At 38.1% G+C, this 23,437-nt stretch overlaps 1 protein-coding gene across 1 annotated transcript in view; it reads right to left on the bottom strand.

The window, feature by feature from the left end:
- Positions 1–1,717: 1,717 nt before the first annotated feature.
- TAFA1 (TAFA chemokine like family member 1) overlaps positions 1,718–23,437 on the bottom strand; it is a 533,245-nt gene continuing 511,525 nt past the window's right edge. Inside the window, exons 4-5 of the mRNA XM_069084156.1 lie at positions 12,884–13,008; positions 1,718–5,533 (exon numbers count right to left, since the gene is read on the bottom strand). Coding sequence (XP_068940257.1) covers positions 5,516–5,533; positions 12,884–13,008 — 143 coding nt within the window. The 3' untranslated portion in view covers positions 1,718–5,515. The remainder of the gene's footprint in view (positions 5,534–12,883; positions 13,009–23,437) is intronic.

Raw genomic sequence — 23,437 nt, forward strand, 5'->3', positions numbered from 1 at the left:
CTTTCAGATCTCTATGTCCCTGCTACTCACAGAGCTTGAGCTCTCCCAGTTTGTTTTTGGGTACAGTGGCATCAGTTTGTCTTACCCAAAGAAAGACTCTGACTTGAGGAATCACCCAGTGACACCCATGATGTGGATGGTTTGCCTTTTCTTTCTTTAGGTCTTTTCCATCAGAGAAGTAACCAGGCTGGGGCAAATAGGTCTTTGCCCCAGGGTGCTGCCTTCTGAGTGTGTGCTTCCTTTTACATGGCAGTACCCCCTGGCTTTCTGCTCCAGTGCCTTGAATTTCTCCATTGGCTCACATAAAGCAGAAGAATTATGTTTGCTCCCTCACTTGTTGCTTGCGCACTGTCCCCTTGTTCCTATCAGTGTTGTGGTCTCAGGCTCCATTGACTGTGCCATAGGAAAGTGGGACAGACTGTCCAGGGTTGCGTTGCCTCTTTTTTCCATATGACTGCATTGAGGATTAATTGCTCTTTATGCAACAGATCTTTTCCCCTCTCCCCGCCCAAATTAATGTGGCTTGGGTACAAGAATTCCTAGCTATGGTGCTGTTGTCCATACAAGTGATAGGACAAGAAAGGTAAGATTGGCCTATGGACCATTCAGGCAGAAAATCTTAAATCTTCTTCTTAATAGCAGGGATTATTATTATGGGTCTGTTAATTGCATCTGCTGCAATTCTCTATGTCTGTGAATTCATACTTTGTTTAATTATCCTTGCATGTTAGACATTATTTTTTTTAATCCTGTTCCTCTGATTGCCATTAAGACTAGCTTGGAACAGTCTTCATTCCTCTTTGTTGACTTGGATCCCATTTCCTCCTACTGATAACCAAGGTCAGAATCATTAATACTGAATCCCGGGGGCATCTTTGGTTTTGAGGGTAGACAATTGATGGTTTCATGAAGGAAATTGTTACTCTGCTGAGGAAACTCACAGGGATTTAAAAGAGATTGCTGGAATAGATTAGAAAGATATTCCTATTATGACATGATCATTGATTCGTGGACTTAGAAATAGGAGGGACATTAAAAGTTATCCAGTCCAGCTGCCCTCGTTTTACAAATGAAGAAACTAACGTCTAGAGAGATGACAAGTGACTTGTCCAAGGAAAATAGAGAGGGTGGTAGCAAGCTGACATCTGAACTCAAGTCCTTTAATTCTAAATTTAGCCTTCCTTCCCCAACAATACAGTATCAACTAAGGTGGGGCAACCAGGACTTTACCTTAGGGCACCAAAATTTAGATGGTGATGACAGTTTTCTTATTTGTTTTCAATGTAAGGAAAAAAACAACAAGAAGCCATTCATAATAAGGAATTCAGAGCTTTAGAGCTGGAAGGGACCTAACTTGGGTGTTGTCTATCATCTAGTCTATTATTCTATAGCTGAGAGAAATGAGGTGAGATGGAGGATTGACCCCATTTCATACTGGTGCCAAATGGAAGGGACAATAGCTAAACCTAGAACATGACTGCAAGTCTGATTCTTCTTACACTGAACCACACTGGTGTTTGACCTATGTGGATATCCCACTTCAGGGAGATTAATGTACTTCTCAATGCTAAATAATTTTATGTACTACATACCTTATCAGTTACAATTATACTGTGACATAATTGGACCATAAAACCACTACATTGTATAGGGAAAGTTAGAGCCTCTGTAAAATGCAGTATTCATTTAAATTATGTGATGGTTAAACACAGTCTTAATAATTTTTAATAGAAAAATATGAAGTCATAAAGTTCTGAATATTCCTGTAAAGTTCATTAATCTATAATTCCAATAACATGAAAACATCAGTCACTGAAAGTTAACTGTGAACATCTTTGACTAGGACACCACACCTACTGAATAGACCAGATTTTCCTCATTATTTTTCCTCATAATTCCTGCCAATTGAACTTGTCATTTTTTTGGACCATTCATTTAATATACACAAAATAGTGAAGGATATGTTATTTTGTCAGTCCTGAACCCTACCTTGTGTGGAAATTTCTTCTACCATGGAGATTGTAATTTATCTATGACACAATAAGCTAGGTTCTAGGGAGTTGCCCAAGGCACCAAAAGATTAAGGACCTTGCTCAGGATCACAAACCAAATAAGTGTTATTAGAGGCAGAACTTGAAACTGGGTCTTCTGTGTTCCAAACCCAGTGTTCTATTTGCTATATCAAACCTCCTTCACTTCTCAAGGGCAGCATGGTCAATTACTATGTGGAATTACATCCATGAATTCAAGCTGGCTTCTCTTCTGTAACTTACAGTCTTAGAGAGTTGCCTTGGGGCACTGAGAGGTTAAGTGAATAGCCCATGGCTACATAGCTAATATGTGTCAGTGACAGAACTTGAACTAGGGTCTTTACACAGTACCTGATATAGAATATGGTTAATAAATGCTTTATCAGTTGATCTATGGCTCCAAGACTGATCTTCCGTCCATTATCCATGCTCCCTCTGATTTAATATATTTTCTTTTAATATCATCATAATATCACTTAACATATTTTAACCAAACTCTACGCACAATTTCCACATCAGTATTAGTTAAATCACACACTGAGCTCTTTATTACCAGAGATATTTGGTCAAGTTTTTATACCATAAAATGCTCAAAATTAATAGGCAGGTGGTGTCTACCAAATTTTAGAATTTCCCAACTTGTATATGATAAATTTGAACACAACGTGATCAATTTGCACAATTGTAAGAGAGAGGTAGACAAAACTAAAGTGAATTTGATTATAGTCACAAATATTTGTCTGATGTTTCTCCTGCTTTAGAAGGGGGCACTCTTTTTTTTCTTTTAACAGTACAGAATGCAATATGGCCTCCCTAGTGAACATGCTTCCATGTTAAGCCAATGAGTGAAATGACAAATGGAGATTTTTGTGTGCCTGTGGCCTAGTTTTTCTTGTGTTATCAATTGAAGAGGTATAAGCATACTTGGGGTATAGGGTAAGTACTGAGCTTCATGGGGTACTGGATATGTTGTTTTCTTCAGTAGAATGTAAGCTTCTTGAGGGCCCAGTCTGTTTCATAGTTGCTTTTTTTTTCATGTTAGACATCTAGGACAATGCTTGACACATAGTTGGTGATTAATCCATTGGAATTGTGTAAATGAATGAATGTGTCAAAAGGCATAATAATCACAATCATAATAATCATCACTGAGGTCACACAATTCATTTGTGTTTGAGACTCAGTTCAGAGTCAGGTCTTCCTGAATTCCAGTGTAGGATTTACTTTCCATACAACTTCCTTTTCTTTTCTGTTCATTTAATAAACACCTCAAATTCATGAATTGTCATTGAATATATCTGACCAATTAATGCTCAAGACAAAGTTGTAGAGATGACAGACCTTCAACTTCACTGGAGGCTGTTCAGGTACTTGCTATGCTATTGGTACAATATGAGGCACTGATAACAAGATATCTAGAGAAAAGACTGTGGATGGGGCAGGAATAAACATATAGTAAAATGGAACCAAGCAATATAGAAAGATATCTTTAAAAAAATGAGAATTTTTATAACAAAATGCATCCAAGAAAATGGAAAACTAAACTGATATTTTGTTTTTAGAAAAGCAGATAGGATATTTCCTGAAGAGGAGGGAGGGATTAGCAGATTTTTTAGAGGGAGCAGAAGGCATCAATAAAATTTCCTTTATGTTATTTTAGATGTTTTTGTTTTTAATAGACCTGTGATCGAATCGACAAATCAGTCATGAATAAGGAACTCTCTTGTAACTTAGAGAGTTATCTGGGGGACACTGGGAGCTTAAATGATTTACCTCGGCTCAGCCAACCAGTATGTGTGAGAGTCAAGGTCAATCTTGAATCAAGAGCCAGTTTGAAAGAGTTCAGGGAAGCCCATTGTTAAATTTTCACTGTGGGCATTTACACTTTGGAAATAGGCAAGCTATAAAATGGTCTTATTTATTGTTTTGTTGATTGTCTAGAATTGAGAAAGTGATGAAGAAAGTGTTAAGGATGCATATTAAACTCAGAAGTGTGATGCCTTTTCCGAGAGTCACATGTTAAATATTTGCCAGCACCTCCTGAGAAGTGCGACTTGAAGTCAGGTCTTCCTGTCTCTATCCACTATTCCATGCTATATGTCACCAAATTGTGTACCACTGTCCAAAGCCTAAAGAAAATGAGATCTGATATTATATAGCACTGGTTGGAAGAGTGATGTCATCATATGGACTTTTCATTCTCAAAATGTGACACATAGAAGGAGGAGGAGGAATGGAAAAACTTTTGGCAGAAGGAATTTACTGATTTCTAGACCTTAAACTGAGCTGTTACCATGACCTAGGTTAAAGCAGATTAGGATGGCCCAAGGAGGTTAAAGTCAAAACTAATAGCACATTTTATAAAGAAGTTAATTTAGATTTGACAGAAGATACTTTCCACTTTCAAAGGTTTGCTTAACCTTTGCTCATGCCATGAATAATGATGATGGTCTTGTTCTCTAACTTTTCCTAGCCTGGAATTATGCCCCATGCCCCAAACCCTTCAAAGAAAGCAGTCCCAAACATCAAAAAGCAGAATGCCACTGTGTGGTGTGGAGTTCAACCACAGCATGGAGTAAATGATGGCCAACTCTGGAGTTAGAGGAATTTTACTGCAGACGAGGACAGCTCTACAAAGTCTTTAGACATTGTATTTACACGGCATCAGAAGAAGAGAAACCATGATCCACCCCAACTCCTCCTGAGTCCTAAGAGCATCACACAGCTACTTCCTTGAGAATCTCCATTGTCACCTTAGCGGAGTAGCTAATAATTCTAAAAATATTTTCCTTGAAGAGGTTAAGAACTGTCATCATATATCAATTGAATACAAAGTATGGTTATGAGAGCAAAGCCAGCATGCTAGTATTGCACAAGGGAGAAAGCCTTCAGAACACAAGAAAAGAAAACCATGGATTTCCTTGAGTGATTGAGTAGAAGTGGAAGGAAGCTCTTGATGAAAATCTTGGTGCTTCCTTGAATTCCGGGAGAAGCCCTTACTGTTGACCATTTTGGTATGATTTCTAGATCTCTCCAAAGGTCTTCCATCCCATTAGGAAAAAAAGAAGCAAACCAAGCAAAAAAACCACAAACAAACAAAAAACCATGGTATGTAAGCTGCATTGGTGTGTGGTACTGTTTGTTTCTTGAAGAGAATATGTTATATTTCAAAATATTATATATATTTTTAAATGGTAGAAAGTAAACTGTAGCTCCAAATTATAAGATAGTTGTTCATACTTCATCATCACAAAACCCCCAAAACTTCCATGTTTTCTTCTGCCACGCTGCCAAAACCCTGGGTGTTTTCACCTTGGGACATTTCATTACACACAGCGAGAGCACTGTGATCAGCTGGTAACCAGTCAGAGTGCAAATAAGAAATCCATTTGGCTTGAAAATGCTTAAGATGGTTTGAATTTTTAAAACATGTTGTTTCCTATGTAGTGGTGGCTTCGCTTCACTACATCCAAAGAGTGGGTCCATTAGTTCCTTGGATGAATCTGAAATTGATAAAAAAGAGTATATTATCATAAAAAATCTATCATTGTATAAGGAAGTGAGACTTCGTGGTAAGTTGTATCCCTTAGGAGCGTTAAGAGAACTGCTGTTATGATCAAATGAGAAAATCTATTGCAGCCTGTTGCAAACCTTAAAGAGCTATATAGATGTTGGCTAGTGTTGGTATCATGACTCTCCTCTTGGGTGAAAGGACCAAAGAGAAAAGCTTATGCTATTTTGCAGGAGTGACCCAAGAAGCTGTGCTTAAGTTTTTCAGTCATGATCAAAGAAGATATTGGCAGGCTACCAGTGGGACAAATCTAATATGGAGAAACTTAAGAGTAATGAATATAAAGTCCTAAACTTGGGCTGCAAATAAAAATGAACTTCACAAGTGGGGGGGAAGTGTGGTCAGATAGCAATTCGCGTGGAAAGCATCCAGGGATTTTTGTTAACTGCAAACCTCCCATGACTCAGGATGGTTTATGGCCACCGAGAAAGCTAAAGAAACATAGGCTGCTCTAAGAGTGGCACAGAGCAGAGTTCCCAACCATTTTTGTTCCCTATATTCCTTGTCTTTTAGGAAACCTTCCCATGCTTCCCCGTTCAATATTAAAGGCAATAGAATATAGAGTGTACCATCTATATACATGTGAGAAATAAAAGTAAAGAGATTAGTTAATTTTAATGGGAATAATATTGTTATTTGCCAAATATCCCCCATATTCTTGATGACTTTCTTGTACTTCCTGGGTTGGGAAGGTCTATGACATAGTGGTGATTATTAGCCAGATTGCAGTCTCTTTGTACTCTGCCTTGGGCAGATGTGGAGCATTGTAATCAGTTCTAAACACCACCTTTTAGAAAAGACAGTAATAAACTGAAGAGTTATCAGGATGGTGAATGGCCTCTCAACTCTGCTGTTGGAGGATTAGTTGAGAAGAAGAGAAGACTAGGAGGGTTGACCATGAAAGTGGTCTTCAAGTATCTGAAGGACTTTCATATACCTCTCCATTTCCAACCACAAGAATATCACTAAGAACCTTTGCTTTAGCTCTGCTAAAGCCTTGAAAAACCATAACCACCACATTTCCCTTCTCTACTAGTTTAGTAATCCTGTCCAGAAAGGAAATGAGGTTAAGGCTGGAGTGACCTTTTCTTAATGATGCCATATTGAATCTTTGTCATTGTACTAGCGTTTGGTGTAAATTGAAGGAGGCCAGTAAGAATATCAGAAAATCATTGGATTGATAGTAACAAGTAAGAGCTTGGGGGCATGCCTCAACCCCACCAGCCCCTCCCCACCATCATCCAACACCAGAGAGTACGGAAAATACTTAGGCTGTGTTTTGATGGTTTAATTCATTCAGCAGCATCCACTGAAAATGTGCTGAGTACCTACTATGTGCAAGAAATTGGTCTGGGTAAAGTCTTTGAATTTTCATTAGGGGACGGAAAAGGAATAAGTATTTATATACTACCTATTATGTGCCAGGTACAGTGCTGAGCATTTTAGAAATATTGTCTCATTCGATCCTCACAGCAACCTTTTTGTATACATGCTGCTATCATCCCTGTTTCAAAGTTGAGGAGCTTAGGCAAACACAGGTTACTTAACTTAGATTTACCCAGGATCACACATCTATCTAGTAAGTGTCTGAAGCTGGATTTGATCTCTGGTTTTCTCACCTCCAGGCCCAGAATTCTATCCACTATACCACTTACTTATGAGAGGTAGCATGATGTAGTTATAACAGAGTTGGACCTGGATTGAAATCTTTTCTTAGATACTAAATGGTTACACGAACCTGACAAATCATTTAACCGATCTTAAACTTTATTTTTTCATGCATAAAATGAGGATAATGCTAGCATCTATCTCACAGGGTTGTTTTGAGAATTAAATGAGATAATTTGTGGAAAGTGTCTTGCAAAGCTTCAGGTACTATATAAATTTTAGCTGTCATTGTTCTCATTTCACCTAATGTATTAGTATAAGGACTGTTTAGTATTAGTATTGTTACTATTAGTAGTTAGTATCAGTATTAATCTTGTTTCACTTTTATTTTTATATCCCAAGCATTTACAGTGTTTGACATAGGCCAGCATTTGTAATGGGAATGCAAATTTGGAAGATCTTCCCTGCCCTTAGGCTAAAATGCACCTGAAGCCTGGGGAGGGAGGCTTGTTTTTCAGTGGATACTTCTTGATTGGCCAGTGAGTCAATAAGGTTGTTACATTCTCTGAGCCAGGAGAAGGCTATATAAGCCCTGATGTGTAGCTTTGTTTTGGGACTCACTTTGAGAAGTGTTCTGTGATTTGATCTGAATTCTGGGAAGCCGTTGTTGAGAGTCCCCCGGCTTTGAAAAACCCAGATGTGGAAACCCAGATGTTGACTGGGTATGGATGTAATGGTTGGACAGTTTGGAAAGCTGTCTACTTGATCTGTTAATGTCTTGATAATTCTGTCTGTATATTTTAAAGTTTGGGGTGCTGACCTTTTTCCCCTGAACAAGGTAAACGATATATGTCTGACTGATTAAAGTAAGCTTGTTAACCCATTTTGAGTTGCTTTCCTTTAACAAAGCAGATCCAAGAACCTGTATGGGCAGCAAACCCTGAGGACGCGCTTGGGGTGCTTGCTGCTACAGCATTTAGTACACTGCTTGGCACAGAGTTAAATGCTTAATAAATGTATGTTCCATGTAGGAGGGAGAGAAGAATAAGAAGAGAGATATTAGAGAGGTTGATTTGGAAGTCCCAAACCCACCTTACTGCTGTTGTTGATAAAGTAAATGAGGAAAATAGAATACAGAGTAAATTAAGGTATACCCCAAAGCCCCATTGTAAATCATTTGTATGCAATATTTTAGTCAGCCAGTCTCCTATTAATGAAAAAGAAATTAAAGAAACTCTAGATAGTGAAGAAGGCTGATCTGGGTTAAACATTAATGTGTTGTATTCAATAAATGGAGTTGGCTGCCATATTTGTATTATTCCATCTATCTTCAACAGCTAAAGAAAATGAGCCTCTCAGAGTTATGGAACTTTAGAGATGGAATAGACCTCAGAGGTCATCTAATCCAACCTATTTTGAAATAACAATTTTGACAGCTAAACAAGAAGTCATTCAACCTGTCTGTATTTCTGTACTGGCAACAGAGTTTGCTTGGAGGTGTGGGGTTTCTATTAGCTGGAAGGAGAGCTTGAATGATCATGGAAAGCTATGGAGAACATAGAGGTTCCAGGCCCTTGTTCACCAGTAGTGCAAATTCTGAGTGAAAGATGCTGATGTTCCCCTAAGGTCTTTGATAGGAAACATTCCTAGTCCCCTCAGATGATACTCAAATCAGTTTTACCATCCTGATCACCATCCTGTGTATCAATGTTCCTATCATGCTCAGCGAGATTAGTTGATCTGCCCTAGGTCCCACAAACATAACTAGGCTTCAAACATGGGACTTTTGGTCCAGGGGTGATTTTACAAGGCATTCTACTGAGGTCAGGTAAACATGTATATGTGTGTGTATGTATATATATGTAAAAAGACATATAGTCACACACATAAATTTTTTTTTACTTATGTTGCTCCCGAGATGTAAGAAACCCTTCCTTATCTCCTTCAAATTGCTAACGCAAAATATCTTTCTCTTGTTTGTTTTTAGTGGTGTCTGACTCTTATTGACCCCTTTTGGGGTTTTCTTGGCAATGATACTGGAATGCTTCACCATTTTCTTCTCCAACTCCTTTTACAAATGAAACTAAGGCAAACAGGGGTAAGTGATTTGCTCAGGGTCACACAGCCAGTAAGTGGCTGAGGTTGGATTTGAACTCAGGTTTTTCTGACTCCAGGTCCAGCACTCTGTTTACTGCATCATGTAGCTGCCCAATATCTTTCTGATTAACTTATATTTAAATAACTTGGATTTATTTTGTATTTATTCTGTACTTGTATATGGATTTGTCAGCCTTGACAGAATTAAGATCCTTGAGAGAAGGGGGTTGTTTCATTTTTTTTCTCATGGCTCCTGGAACATAGTAGACCCTTAATAAATTTTTGATTGATTAAAATAATATAAACTATATAATATATTAAAAACATAGAATATATTATTATGTACAATGCAATAATATATAATATAATGATATAGAATATAATAATACATAATTATATACTTTAATAATATTAAAATAATATAAAACAAAAATCAGCTCAGGATTTTTTTATGTCATTGATGTTTTATCCCAAAAATATTGTTCTATTTGGGGCTTTGGCAAGTTTCACTTGTTTCCATTAAGAAATAGTTTGCACTGTTTTGTATTTCACATTCACTAGATAATTATTGTGTTGTGGGCTGGTGCTGGGGGAGATAGAAAGTTTAGCAAAGACATTGTCCCAGGTACTATTGGAGCTTTTAGCTTAGTGATGAGACCAGGCAGGTATCTAAATATTTATAATAATACAAAGTTCACAGATATTAAAGTAAGGTTACAAGAAGAGTATAAACTAAGCAATTTTGTAATACTTAAGGGGGAAGATGATTAACAATTGAGGTGTTCCTTAAGGAAGGTGGTATTTGAAGTAGATTTTAAAGGATGAGCAGGAATCAAATAGACAAGTAGGGATTAAAGTCAACAGAGGTGATCAAACTGGCATGGATGGGGGCTGGTAATTAGTAAAGTTTGGCTGTACTGTAAATTACATGGAAAGGTGTAGTATAAGAGTGATGCCAGATTATTGAGGGCTTTGAATGTTATGGAGCTTGAAATTGATAAGTATGTTCAGTAGGGAGCCACGGAATTTTCTGCAGAGGTATGGCAAAACCAGATCTTTATCTATGGAAGATAAGTATGGCAGAGTTATGAAGCATGGGTTAAAGGAGGGAGACAGAGGAAGTGGGAAGACTCAACCTACTAATCCCTTCTTCTCAGTTCCCATTGCCACCTACCAGGAACAGGTCTTCATTACTGCCCCCTTGAAAGGCTTCAAAAGCTTCACAGAATCCCAGAATATTAAAGCTAGGAGTGATCTTAGAAGTCTTCTAGTTGAACCCTCTATTTTCACAGATGAGAAAACTGAGGTCCAATGAAGCAAAGTTCACAAAGTAAAAAGTAGAATCTTGGGCTGTCTGTTGTTTGGGCTAAATGTTCTTTCTACTCTTTGATCTATTTATTTTTTTAACAAAAGATGACAAACTCCTATTTTCAAATATGGGAGAAAATAGACATTTGGCAATAAAAAAGAGTAACATAGTGATTACAAAAACAAATCAATATTTCCAAATCTACTGGGCATAGAGTGGTGGCAAAGAAGCCACAAGTTATGGGGGTCTAAACCAAATCACTTTATAGAGGTATCCTTGGATTTTTAGGAAAATTGCTTCCAAGTCAAATGTAACTAAAGGAAGCCCCAGCATCCCCCCTGCTACAGCTAATTAAAATGGTTCCTGTGGGCCAGCGACAGGAATGTTTCTCATTTCTGAGTACTCTGGTCAGTAGGTATCTCATTTAAATGAAATAAAATAATCCACACTGAGCTGCAGGAGAGTCTATGGATGAATGCTAATGAAACAATATTGGTTCTGAAGTCATTTGTGGACATGGAATAAAGTAAAGTGAAAGTGTAGGAAAGGGGCTGCCCAACTGAATGAGTGTCTGGAGACTTTGCCTTGTCCTCTTCCTTCTCTCCCCAAACCATTCCTGTTGACTGGAGCTTCAATTTTTTTTCTTTTTCAAGTTGATTTAGCATCTCTATGTAATAGTAGAGTCGACTGAAAAGAATATGATCATCTAATTAAGCTTCACAAAAAGTTAAAAAAAATGGGAACAGGTAATTTTGGGCTACTATTTTGGTGGGTGGAATTCTAGACTTGGAATCTGAGAGATCTAGGTTGATATTCTACCTCTGATATTACCAGTGCAGCCATGAGTAGGTCATTTAACTTGTCAGAGCTTTGGATAACTTTATAAATAGACCTATTCATTGTTAGATTTGGATTTATTTCTGAGTTGGTGGAGAAAACGACTGTACCTATGGACTCACAGATCCCTGACATATTGATGCAAACATCAATTCAATCCAATTGCATCAATTTTAACATGCATTTATTTTTTTAATTTTTAAAATTTCTTTTTTTAACATGCATTTATTAAGCCCATACTATGAAGCAAACACTGGGCTAGGCACTGGATATGGGCAGACCAATAAAGCAGTCCCTTTCAGATAGTTAATGAATTGACCAACAAATCAACAAGCATTAATTAAGTGCTTATATGCCAGATGCTGTGCTTGGTACTGGGGGCATAAAGGCAAGAAATGAAACAATTTCTTTCTCCCGGGGAGATTACATTCTAAACATGGCAGTGTTGGTGGTGCCATGGGTAAAAACCCACTGGTACTTCTATAGGGGGGCCCTGCTTTAAGAGAATTCAATATATGAAAAAGTCCAAAATGTTAAGAATGAAGAAATTAGGTTATTACTTTTTTATAAAAAGGTTTTAAGTTAAAAAAATCACAAAAGATTTTACTACAGCTTTAACAGACTTCAGGAGAGCGTGTCGACGTTTTCTTGAAGGTCAGGACCATTTTAATTTCTGTCTTTGCACCTCTAGCTCCTTGCACAACGCCTGGAGCTCTGTAGGTACTTTAAAAATACTTGCTGAATCAGTAATAGCTAGCATTTATATAGTGCTTTAAAGTTTGCCAAGACTTTTACATATTATTTCATTTGATCCTCACAACAACCCTGGGAAGTGGGTATTATTATTAACACAATTTTACAGATGAGGTAACTGAAGGTGAGATACATTCCAGGAGTCACATAGCTAGTAAATGTCAGCGTAGAAGGTGAACCTATGTCTTCTTGGCTTCTAATGCAACATTCTCTTCACTGTACCACATAATGATCCGCAATTAATGAATAAATGATGAATGAATGAATGAATGATAAGAATCTGTAGTGGAATGGTTAAACACTCATCTGGACAATTTAGACCAACCCCCTGTTGTATTATGGACTTAACTTGAGTATAAAGTATAAAGATATGTTGGTTGAATTATTTAAATAATTATCTCATCCTTCCATTTTCTTTTTAAATTTGGAAGCAAAGACATTTAGCAAGTCTGTAAAGGCGGCCTTTTCTTTTTTAGTTTATTGAGAGTTTGAGTAAAGTTTGATGACAGATATATGATGTGGGGTTTCTGGATGATCAAACTTCTGAGTCATCAACACCCTCACTGTTGATGTATGGGCTTTTGTTGGAACACATCTATGGGACATACTTGCAAGCAGTGAACCATCTGTGCATGTCCTGGTGTACTTGGGCACGTGAACCACCATAAAGCCACTTACTCTTGTCGTCTTGATCTTATTGCCAGTCGCACACATCCATCCAGAATTATCAGGAAGAGTCTTACATTCTTCTCCTTCGAGACAAGGCTCCATCTCACACCACCATTTTCCAATCACTATGGAAGCTAGAGAGAAGGATAAAGAAAGGAAGAAAGAGAAGGAGGAAGAGAGAAAGAGAGAGGGGGGAGAGGAGGAGAGAAGTAGAATGGGAAAAGAGAAAGGGAGGGAGAGGGAGAGAGGAGTAGAGGGAGAGAGGTAGAGGAAGAGGACGAAGAGGCAGAGGGAGAGGGAAAGAAAGAGAGAATCATGATTACAGCTCATCGGGACTGTAGCTTTCTTTCTTCTCCAGACAAATAGATTTTTAAGAGACACCAGGTCCTCTTCTCCTTTAGTTTAGAGCAAATTTTACTTAGAAATGGGCTTTTCATTCACAAGCCCAACAATGCAAATGTAATTCTCTTGTCAGACTTCACTGAGCAGTGATGAATTCGGCATCTCATTGTTATGGGAAGCATTGTGGGACCACATGCTTTTCTTTATAAAACTTGAGGACATTTTTTCATAACAGCCCTTTGCTTAGTACATTTGGCTCCCCTGTCAGAATGTAAGCTCTTTGAAGGCAGTGACTATTTGTGCTTCTGTTTGTTTTCCCCATACTTAGCTCAATGCCTGGCACAGAGTAAGCACTTAATATGATAAATGCTCATTGGGTGAATGATTGGCTCTTTATGAGAACTCTTATGAGTTCTTTCCAGCTACCTGAAAGAACAGTTGCTTGTTCTTCCAAGTGGATCAACCCATCTTTTCCAGGTAGGGAAAGTGCAGTAATTGCCCACAAAGTGAATCTATCATATTTATGCTCAGTGTATTCTTTGAATGATAAACTTTAAAAAGCTGTGTTAAAAGAGAGAGTGCCAAATCCAAACACACAAAATATAATGACCTCAGAAACCCATTTCTGCAGTTTCAATCAAAGCAGGTATGTGGGTTTTTCCAGCTTTCAAGCCCAGAAGTGAAAAGTCCTAGGAATGTCAGCATTTCTTTAGTAATCACTTCTTATTTATGGATTTTAAAGTAGGCCAGAGGTACAATCCCAGAATATCATTACTATAGAATGTGGTTTATTAGTGTGCCTTCTAAATATATACAAACAGACGTATGACTGATATGTGATTTTGTCAGAGGAAATTCTGATTAGAGGAATTCCTTCTAGCAGCCAAGATTACAACTCCTCTATACCTTAATAGATCACAGATTTAAAACTGGAAGGGGCTTTTGTGGGGACCTAGTTTGAATCCTTCATTTCACAAATGCAGAAAGTCAGACTCAGAGAAGGTAAATGAGTTGGCAGAGATGCCAGAGTCAGGGTTTGAAACAACTCTCTCCCCCGATTCCAAATCCTGTGATCTTTTCACTTTGGATAAATACTAAGGAATTGTCTTGGACAGCAAGAGAAGATAAAGGACTAGGGCCACATACCTACTATGTGTCACAGGTGAGACTTGAATCCAGATCTTTTTCTTCCCAAATCTAATATTTTGTCACTACATCATGTTTACATATTTATATATGTTCTATATACATATGTATGCATATCTAATTACAGATGGATACCCATATAAATATATACATGAGTAAGCTGGTCTTAGAGTCCAAAGGACCTCGATTCAAGTCCCATAACTGACATTGTTTGGCATTAATGTCTCAGTTCTAGGACCATAAATCATGTACGTTGCTAATCTGTATTGATGGAGGTAGTTTCCCACTAACCCATTGATCTGGATCACTCTTTGCTTTCTCTGTCCTCCCTCCCAGTGTATATACAGATTTAAAAACACACAACTTCTGACTTTATCTTTTCTATGAAGGACATTGAACTCAACATGTCCAAAACAGATCTTATCGTACCCTCCCACCCCGACTCTACCCTTTCCAGGCTTCCCCTTGCAGATAACTCCTCCTAACGTCTTGGTTTTTTGCGGGTCTGATGTTGACCAGTTTCCAAGCTTGAAATTGGTAGTCGTTCTTTACTCCCATCTCTGTATCATGTCCTCATCCAATCATTTGTGCCATTCTGTAGATTCCATCACCCCACCAGTCATCCATTCTGTAGTCTGGCATTCAAGGCCTCCTGCATCTCATCTTATCTAATGTTTTAGCTTTGGCACCCATCCTTACCTGAATTTCTCCTCTATGCTCTACGTAAAGGAGCGTTTCATATCTTATGTTTTCTTATCATTCTCTCTTGGATGATGTTAATCCCTCTGTCCATAGCACCCCCACCCAATACTTTTATGCCTATCAAAAAATTACCCATCTATTCTTTAAGATCTGGACAAAATTCACCTCCTCCTTGAAACGTTCAAGGGGAGGATTTCTATCCTTTGTAATTTGAGTCATGTTCAAGCCATGCTGGATTTGGAGTCAGAGGACTGGGAAGATTCTTCATTTCTGAGCTTCCATTCCCTCATCTATAGAAAGAGTAGATTAGACTACATGTCCTCTAAAGACCCTTGCCTCTCTATATTTATGCTCCTATGACCATATGCTTCCCCTATCAAAGCTCTTTAATTGTATCTCCAATATGGCCATTGAAAAATTAATCACAAGGAGGAATCTGATATCAATATTCTCCTCCCTCCATAGAGAGATAAAGAAAACAATGAAAGTATTTGCTCTAAACCAGGGGTGGGGAACCTGTGGCCTTGAGGCCACATATGACATTCTAGGTTCTTAGGTGTGGATTTTTAACTGAGTCCAAGTTTTACAGAACACATCCTTTTACTAAGGGGGTTTATTCTGTGAAGTTTGGATTCAGTCAAATGGCTGCACTTGAAGAACTAGAAGGTCACACTGGCTTGGAGGCTGCAGGTTCCCCATCCCTGCAAGCAAAGTGCTGTGCTAATGGGAGGGGGCAGAGGGAATATGTCTGTCTTCTCTTTTGTAGACTCCACAATACCCAAGTGTACCTCATACACAGTAGGTAATAAATGTGTTGAATTTTTGACTCCTTGGGGTGACTCAGGGGAAAAAGCTCTGAATTTGGAGTCAAAGAGACTGAGTTTAAATTCTGGCCTCTCTGGGCTTCAGTTTCCTTCCGTGAAAAATGAGGGGATGGGACTTGGTCTCTAAGGCTGCTCTTCTAACTCTAAATCTGCGATCTGGTGAATATTAGCATTCTTTTTTTTAAGCAATTGGGGTTAAGTAACTTGGTTACTGGCCAGTTATTTTGTGTGGGTGTTAAGTATCTGAAGAAGGAACCAATCCCGGCTTCTCCTGACTCCTGGCTGGTGCTCTTACTCACTGCGCCACCTGGTCACCCTGAATACTAGCATTCTTTAACAATATTGAAAATGAGGTGTCAGAGAAAACCAACCAGAAATTAAAAAAATGTTTAAATTACCTTAAAAAAATCAAAGTAGAGATCCACATATAGGATTAGAACATTGGGAAAATCCTTACCACAGCTAAAACAAGGAACCATTGACCTTTTAGATAGATGATGATCATGTGTTAAAACAAACACACAAAAAAACCTTTTCTGTTTGTATGCCCAGAGCTTAGCACAGTGTTTTGCATATAGTAAGTGCATAATAAATGTTCATTCATTCATTAATTCTTAGTGTGAGAAAATGGAGATTTAAAAATTGCTGGGCAAACATAGATCCAAAGTGGGTTTTAGCAGGATTTAAATAGAGCAGAGGTTTCCTACCTTATTTAGCCTACTGCTCCTTTTAGAAAAAAAATTACTCAGCATCCCTCCCCCCAATCTACTTTCTTTAACCCTTAACCTTTTTTTTTTTTTGAAATTTGCATCATTTCAAAAAATGCAAAATATTTTAAAATGATTTATCTTAAATTTAATTATTTATTGTGAATTTGTGGGTGTTTTGCTGCATTGAAACTTTGATGATGCAATATTGCATCATGTAACCATAGAATATTGTATTGTAAACACATCATTACACACACATATTCCTGTGCATGCTGGACTTCCCAATACTGCACGATGCTACTCACCCGCCAACACTTGTTTGTTAAGATCTGTTGGAGGACTTGACCACTGATTGGTTATAACGTGCATTTTGTGTGTTTATTAGGAAAATAATATAATCATTTGGACTCTAACTCTGTTCACAATAGATGAAACATGTACTAATGGTTTTTCAATATTTTTTCTCTTCTTTCCTTATGCTTCCACTGCCCCCTATTTTTATGCAAAGCCCCTCAGGTGCACTGAAGGCTGCTACCACTCCCCCCTGAATCATTCCAGCACCCCCTAAGGGCAGTATTGCTCACTTTGGGAACCTGTAAAATAAGGTATACCCTTAGGGACCCCTTTTTTGTTATCATTTAGTCATAAACATCTCACTCTCACTTAATGAAATCACTAGCACTAATGCTCCCTGGTCTTGACTCAAAGGGGAGGTTGGGGGTGGGGGGAAGAATTACCTTTGCCAGCATCCTCCTATGGTGAGCTATATCAATGGAGAACTTTCCACTGAAGTACAAGGAAAATGAAATACTCCCATCAGTGAGGTCAGTTTTATAAAAAGTGACTTTGCCTTCTTCTGACAGGTACACAGCCTGTTCTCTTTTCTTGTTACGGCTCCTTGACCTCTCAGATTCAATTCTCTTTGTTGCAGGCTAACAAAGTAGCCTCTGTCTCTTTTTAACACAACTAGTTACTAAATGGAAATGTAGGCCGAAGGATAGGAAGTTTTGTGAAATCTGTGAGCCACCTTTAATGCAAGGATTTGAAGATTCACGGATTCACAGGGGAGGAAAATCTAATAATAAAAACATTTCAGGCTTGTTCATGACCTCCCCAAGAGAATATCAGAAGTGGGTCTTGTAAATGTCATGATGTAATGTGATAATGTGACTCTTAGCTAGAATACATGTGAATTGAGTTCATTTCTTGACTCACAGAACTGGAAAGGACCCCAGAGGTCATCCAGCCCAACCCCCTCATTTTACTGATGAGGAAACTGAGGCCCGGAGGAGTTAAGAGATTTGCCTAAGGCTATACATATCGTGAGTGGTAGAACCAAGCTTTAAATCAAGGTTGTCTGACTCTAAATTTAAGCCTTTCTCACTGTACAATTGTGCCTTCCTTATATATAAAAATTTTTCTTATACAATTTTTTCACTAGAATAAGTTATGATTCTGTTTGGTGAATAAATGAAGCCATATTTTCAATACAGGTCAGTTACGCTGTCATTGTAAACTCCTACCCCTCCCACCTTCCCCATTACTCTAAAGGGCAGTACCATTCTTCCAGTCCTCTTAGACTCATGACCTAGGAGTCATCCTCTATTCCTCACCATGTCTCACCCTCCTTATCCAAGCTGTTTCCAAGGCCTATCAATTTTACCTTTGCAACATCTCTTTAGTACACTGCCTTCTCTCCTCTAACCATGCTGCTGATATGGTATGGGTCCTCATCACCTCAGACTTTAATTATTGCAATACTGTGCTGGTAGATCTATCAGTCTCAGGTTTCTCCCCACTTCAGTTCATTCTCCATTGACCCACTAAGGTGATTTTTCTAAAACCCAAGTCCAATCATATTCCCCCCTCACACCCTCTTTAAACTCCAGTGGCTTCCTATGGTCTCCAGGATCAATTACAAAATGCTCTGTTTGGCATTCAAGGGTCAGTCTTCTTACTCCCCATTATATACTCTTTGATTCAGTAGTACTGGCCTCTTGACTGTTTCACAAACAAGACACTCTATCTCTCAGCTCAAGGCATTCTCCATGTGTGTCCTCATGGGAAGTACATTGGTAGGGGGTCATAGGCCAGGGTCCCAGAAACAGCAGTTATTTTTAGGGTTACCTGATATAACACTGACACTAGTAGTAGCAGCAACTTTCTGACTGCCAGCCTGCCAACACAAATATGGGGACATATCCTCAGAGAAGCTGTTATGGCTCCATACAAAATCCCTCTTATGAACCTTAAAACAATTGCCTCTGTATTAACACTTTTGTCAAGGCAAATGGGAAAGATAAGAATTTGGATAAGTTTACCTCAAACCCCAGGAAATGGAGTAAAGGAGCTAGCTCCTTGGGTCTTCTGTAGATAAAATAAATCCTGACCTTTAATCTCTGTTTACTATAGTATTTTCTTTGTTGCAGAATCAGCTGCAGTTTTCTTGCAGGCCCCACAGCTGACTTTTCAGACTCCCAAGGAAACCACAGGTGACAATTGAACTGATTAGTGTTAACAATTCCCAGGTGGTGTTGAGTTGGAGGATTAAGTGAACTTTGCTTTCCCCAGATGGGTGGGCTATTCAGAGCTTTCTTAAAGAGCAAGGAGGCTCAAACCCTAGGTAAGAATATTAGTCTTTTATAGGAACTACAGGGTTCTTCTTTTAGATACAAAGCCCTACACAGATTGCTCTGGATGCCTTTGATATCAATATGGTAGCAGAGGAAGAAGGAAAAACATTGAAACTTGCTTGCATCACTTCTATCACAGAAAAGTATATAAAACAGATATTTAAATGTTGACTTGGCAGCAAACATAACCAAAGCTATGTTTATCATGCGTTTTCTTACCAATTCTGGGCTATTCAATCATATATTTTTAGGAAAGAGAAATCATATCCTCAGAGTATTGATTTTGGAATCAGAGAAGCTGGGTTAGTCTTACCCCTGCCAATTCCTACCTTGGTGCCATTTTTTGGGGTTCACTAATTCCTCATTAATGAAATGAAGGCATTGGATTAGATGACTTCCTAAGGTCCTAATCTATCATCTAGTCCTTTGATCCAAAGGTTTCAATCAACCAATCACTCAACAACAGCAAGAAATTATAATGTATCAACAATGTTCTAGGCACTGTGCTAAATACTAGAGATACAAACCAAAAAGTGAAGTGGACTGTCCTCAAGGAGCTTCCATTTTAAAATTCTAACCATTCTTTTTAATGTAACTGTAAGTGGGAATGTAGAGAACTATATGGAACTATAAGTGGGATGTAAGGGAACAGAGGGTATGGGATTTTGCTGTTTCTAAATTTGTACAGCAGTATCTAAATTCCTTCTGCGTTCCTTTAATGATAATTGTTATTTCTCTTTTCAATCATTTTTCAATCATGCTTTTTCTCTCCGTGATCTCCATTGGGGTTTTCTTGGCCAAGATACTTAGAGTGGTTTGCCAACTCATTTTACTGATGAAGAAACTGAGGCAAATGTGGTTAAGTGACTTGCCCAGAGTCACACAGCTAGTAAGTGTCTGAGGCCGGATTTGAACTTAGGAAGATGAGTTTTCCCGACTCCAGGCCTGGCACTCTTCCCATTGCACCATCTAGTTGCCTCAGTTACTTACATATGGCTTTAAATAAATAAATTCAGAACACTTTCCAAAAATTATCTCCCATGAGTCAACTCTGTGAAGTTGGAACTTTGGCATTGTTATCCGCATTTTACAGTTGCAGAAAGGTGAGCCGCAAAAAGGTGATCACAGCTTATAAGTGTCACAAGTGGAATTTAAACCTAGAGATTCCTTTTTCATATCTGGGATGTTGTCTACTGTGCCCCGTCCCTCTCTTCTTAAGGTTTGTATTGTAGAATAAGGACTCCATGCTACCACTTCTGCTCTGATTTGGTTGAAACAGTGGTAGTTGACAAACAACAATGCTGTTGGCCAGTTGGGAGATAGTGGGGGGAGAACAGAAATGCTTCTGATTTTACAATATTAATTGGAAAAATCAGATTCCTGAAAGGTAATCTTGCTTTATAGTCAGCTTTTTAGGAACTCCTTTTTCTGTAAATAGAAGACTACTTGTGCGTGGACCTACACTTTGAGAAATGGTTCTTTGGAGGAGTGTGAGTAGTCAAGCCCTTTCTTTTTCTAAAACATAAAAGGGTTTACAAGGATATCATTAGATTGTAGGAAAGGTAGTAAGGAGAAGTAGAAAAAGTATTCAATAGAGTCAGAAAACAGGGCTCCATTTCCGGATCTGCAACTTTGTGACGATGTGACTGGCCAAATAGCTTAATTTCATCTAACCTAGTTCCTTCATCTATAAAATATGGTACTTTAGAAGCTGGGCTCAAATCCTGGCTCTGTCACTTCTTTCCATTGTGACGTTGGGCAAGTGACTTCATCTCTCTAGGTCTTACTTTCTTCATCTGTAAAATGGGAATGTTGGACTAAGTTATGTTAAGGTGCCTTCTATCCTTATATCGATGATTCTATGACTGTCTTGCCTACCTCAGAGGGTTTTTGTGAGATTTGATGAGATGTGTGTGTTACTGCAGAGTTTCTTCTCCCACTTGAAAGATTACCTTTGTATTCTAGCTACACCGATTGTACAAAAGCTTTGTTTATTTATTATTGCAGTCAGCATTACCCATTTTATCTTTTAGGTTCACCTCCATATCTTGTTTGGCTCAGAATTCTCTCCTTAGTCGTATTTTTTTTTTGGAGCACTTCTATTTTTTATGAGGTGATCTTTTATATTCAAGTGGTGTATCTACCTAAAACTTACCATGGTATGTAGTGAAACTTTCTGGTTTAAATGTAATTTCTGCCAAATGTCTTTGTTGTGTATGCTTTGAAGAAACAATATGCTATTCAAAGAATCTGAAGACTATGGGAAAAGCTGTGATGTCATCAAGATAGGAAACTCCCACAACACCAAGTACCTCCACCAGAAGTGAATAGCAAACCTTTTATGAGCTGGTAGATAAGTCCTTGGGAGCTGTTTGAAGGAACACTTATGTTAAATGTTTACTGAGGGTCACAAAATCAATAAGTCCAAGGTCTTTCTGATTCTAAACCAAACATTTTATCCACTTTGCTTGCTACCGCAGAAGTCTTCTATAAATGTATATTGTTATTATTATATATAGTTCACTAGAATTGTTACTGATTTTACAACAACCAAATCATATCTTTTAGCACACTTTTTCTCTTTTAATAAGTAAAACCATCACCTTTTATAGTTATAGACATGTTAAAATATTACTTATGTTTAACTCCTGCTTCTAAATTTTAAATTGTGTCCAGAAATAGTTGGTACTGTGTTCGTTTGCAAAACTAGTATTCACAATCTTGGTGGTAATGGGAAAGCTGTATACTTATTGTAAGGTATTTCATTTTAATCTAACTCCTACTAGAGAAGATTGATATAAATAAAATTTAAATAGAAAACACATTTCAGATGCCAGCAGTGAAAAAGACTTTGTCAGCCTAATGAAAAGATATCAATTTTCTCCACTTTATTCAATAAATGGTGAGTCATTTTCTAAATGGATTAGATTAAAGGAAAGTTCAAACTCCCAGTGAGAGGCTCTTGGCACTGATGGAGACTTTAGACAAGGGAGAGGGAACAGAGGCATGCAAAACCTTTTAGGCAGCTTCAGATCTATAAAAATGGACATAAATTGCGCTAGTAGTATCTCTAACCCTGAGCTCACCTATTCCTTAAGAAGCTTAATCTGGTGGAATTGAACAAGGTACATTGCTTCTTTTATTTTATTAGGATGTCAAGAGTTGCTGAGTGAATTACAGAACTGCAAACTTGGGAATCTATGTAGAGGTGGTAGACTTGAAGTAAAACCATTGGCTCTGGATGTCTTATATATTCGTTGTGGAGACAGCCAGGGATATGTGTTAAATGGAAGTTTGATAAGGTAGAGCTGTGATAAAGTAACATAGATGATGATGTGTTAATGCAGGCTGTGCAGAATTTGTGATGGTATCAGGTCCAATGTAGTCCAATTTAATTTCAGAAATCCCAGTCAACCATTTGTTCAAAGATAGTGTGTACCTGCAATTCTCAATGGAAAAACATGAGTGAGACTAAGTGGATTTTCAGTGCTTAATAAGTGAGCAGATCACACACACACACACACACACATGCATAGAGACAGACAGACAGAGACAGAGAGACGGAAGGAGAGAGAGAGATAGGGACAGAGGGAGGGAGGGAGAGAGACAGATAGAGACAGACAGAGACAACAGAGAGAGAGACAGAGAGAGAGAGAGAGGGAGAGAGAGAGAGAGAGAGAGAGAGAGAGAGAGAGAGAGAGAGAGAGATAGAGAGAGAGAGAGAGAGAGGAGAGAGAGAGAGAGAGAGAGAGAGAGAGAGATTGGGTCTATCTGATACAACCACCAAACAGGTAAAGAATGAGATCATCATCAAAGTGCCAGTTTGTTTTATCTTGAGAATGGCAAAGAAAGAGTGGATCCTTTCACAGTGTTCAGAGGTGATATCTGTTCAAAACAAGATCGTTGAGATCCTTTCCAACAACAATGTTTTTCTATGATTCTTTTTGGTTAAACTTGATTCTGGGGAGGTTCTAATTCTCTTTCTAAGCCTCTGATCCATTTTTCCTTTCCCTCTCCCTTATGGAAAAAGGTGGTTCCCTCATTATATATTGATAAGTGAAATGAAGTTTTTTACTTTTTATGATGAACTTAATAACCAGAGATCCTGTCATTTCAATATTTAGAAAAGAACTAAATTAGTAGAATATAAAACTGAATTTCTGTCATGCAGTTTTAAAAATGTGTATTTTGTGTAATGTGTGTAAA

This window comes from Petaurus breviceps, unplaced genomic scaffold (assembly GCF_028583685.1).
Source record: "Petaurus breviceps papuanus isolate PSGF00001 unplaced genomic scaffold, PetGlider_PUasm1.0 174, whole genome shotgun sequence".
NCBI classification, from domain to species: Eukaryota; Metazoa; Chordata; class Mammalia; order Diprotodontia; family Petauridae; genus Petaurus; species Petaurus breviceps.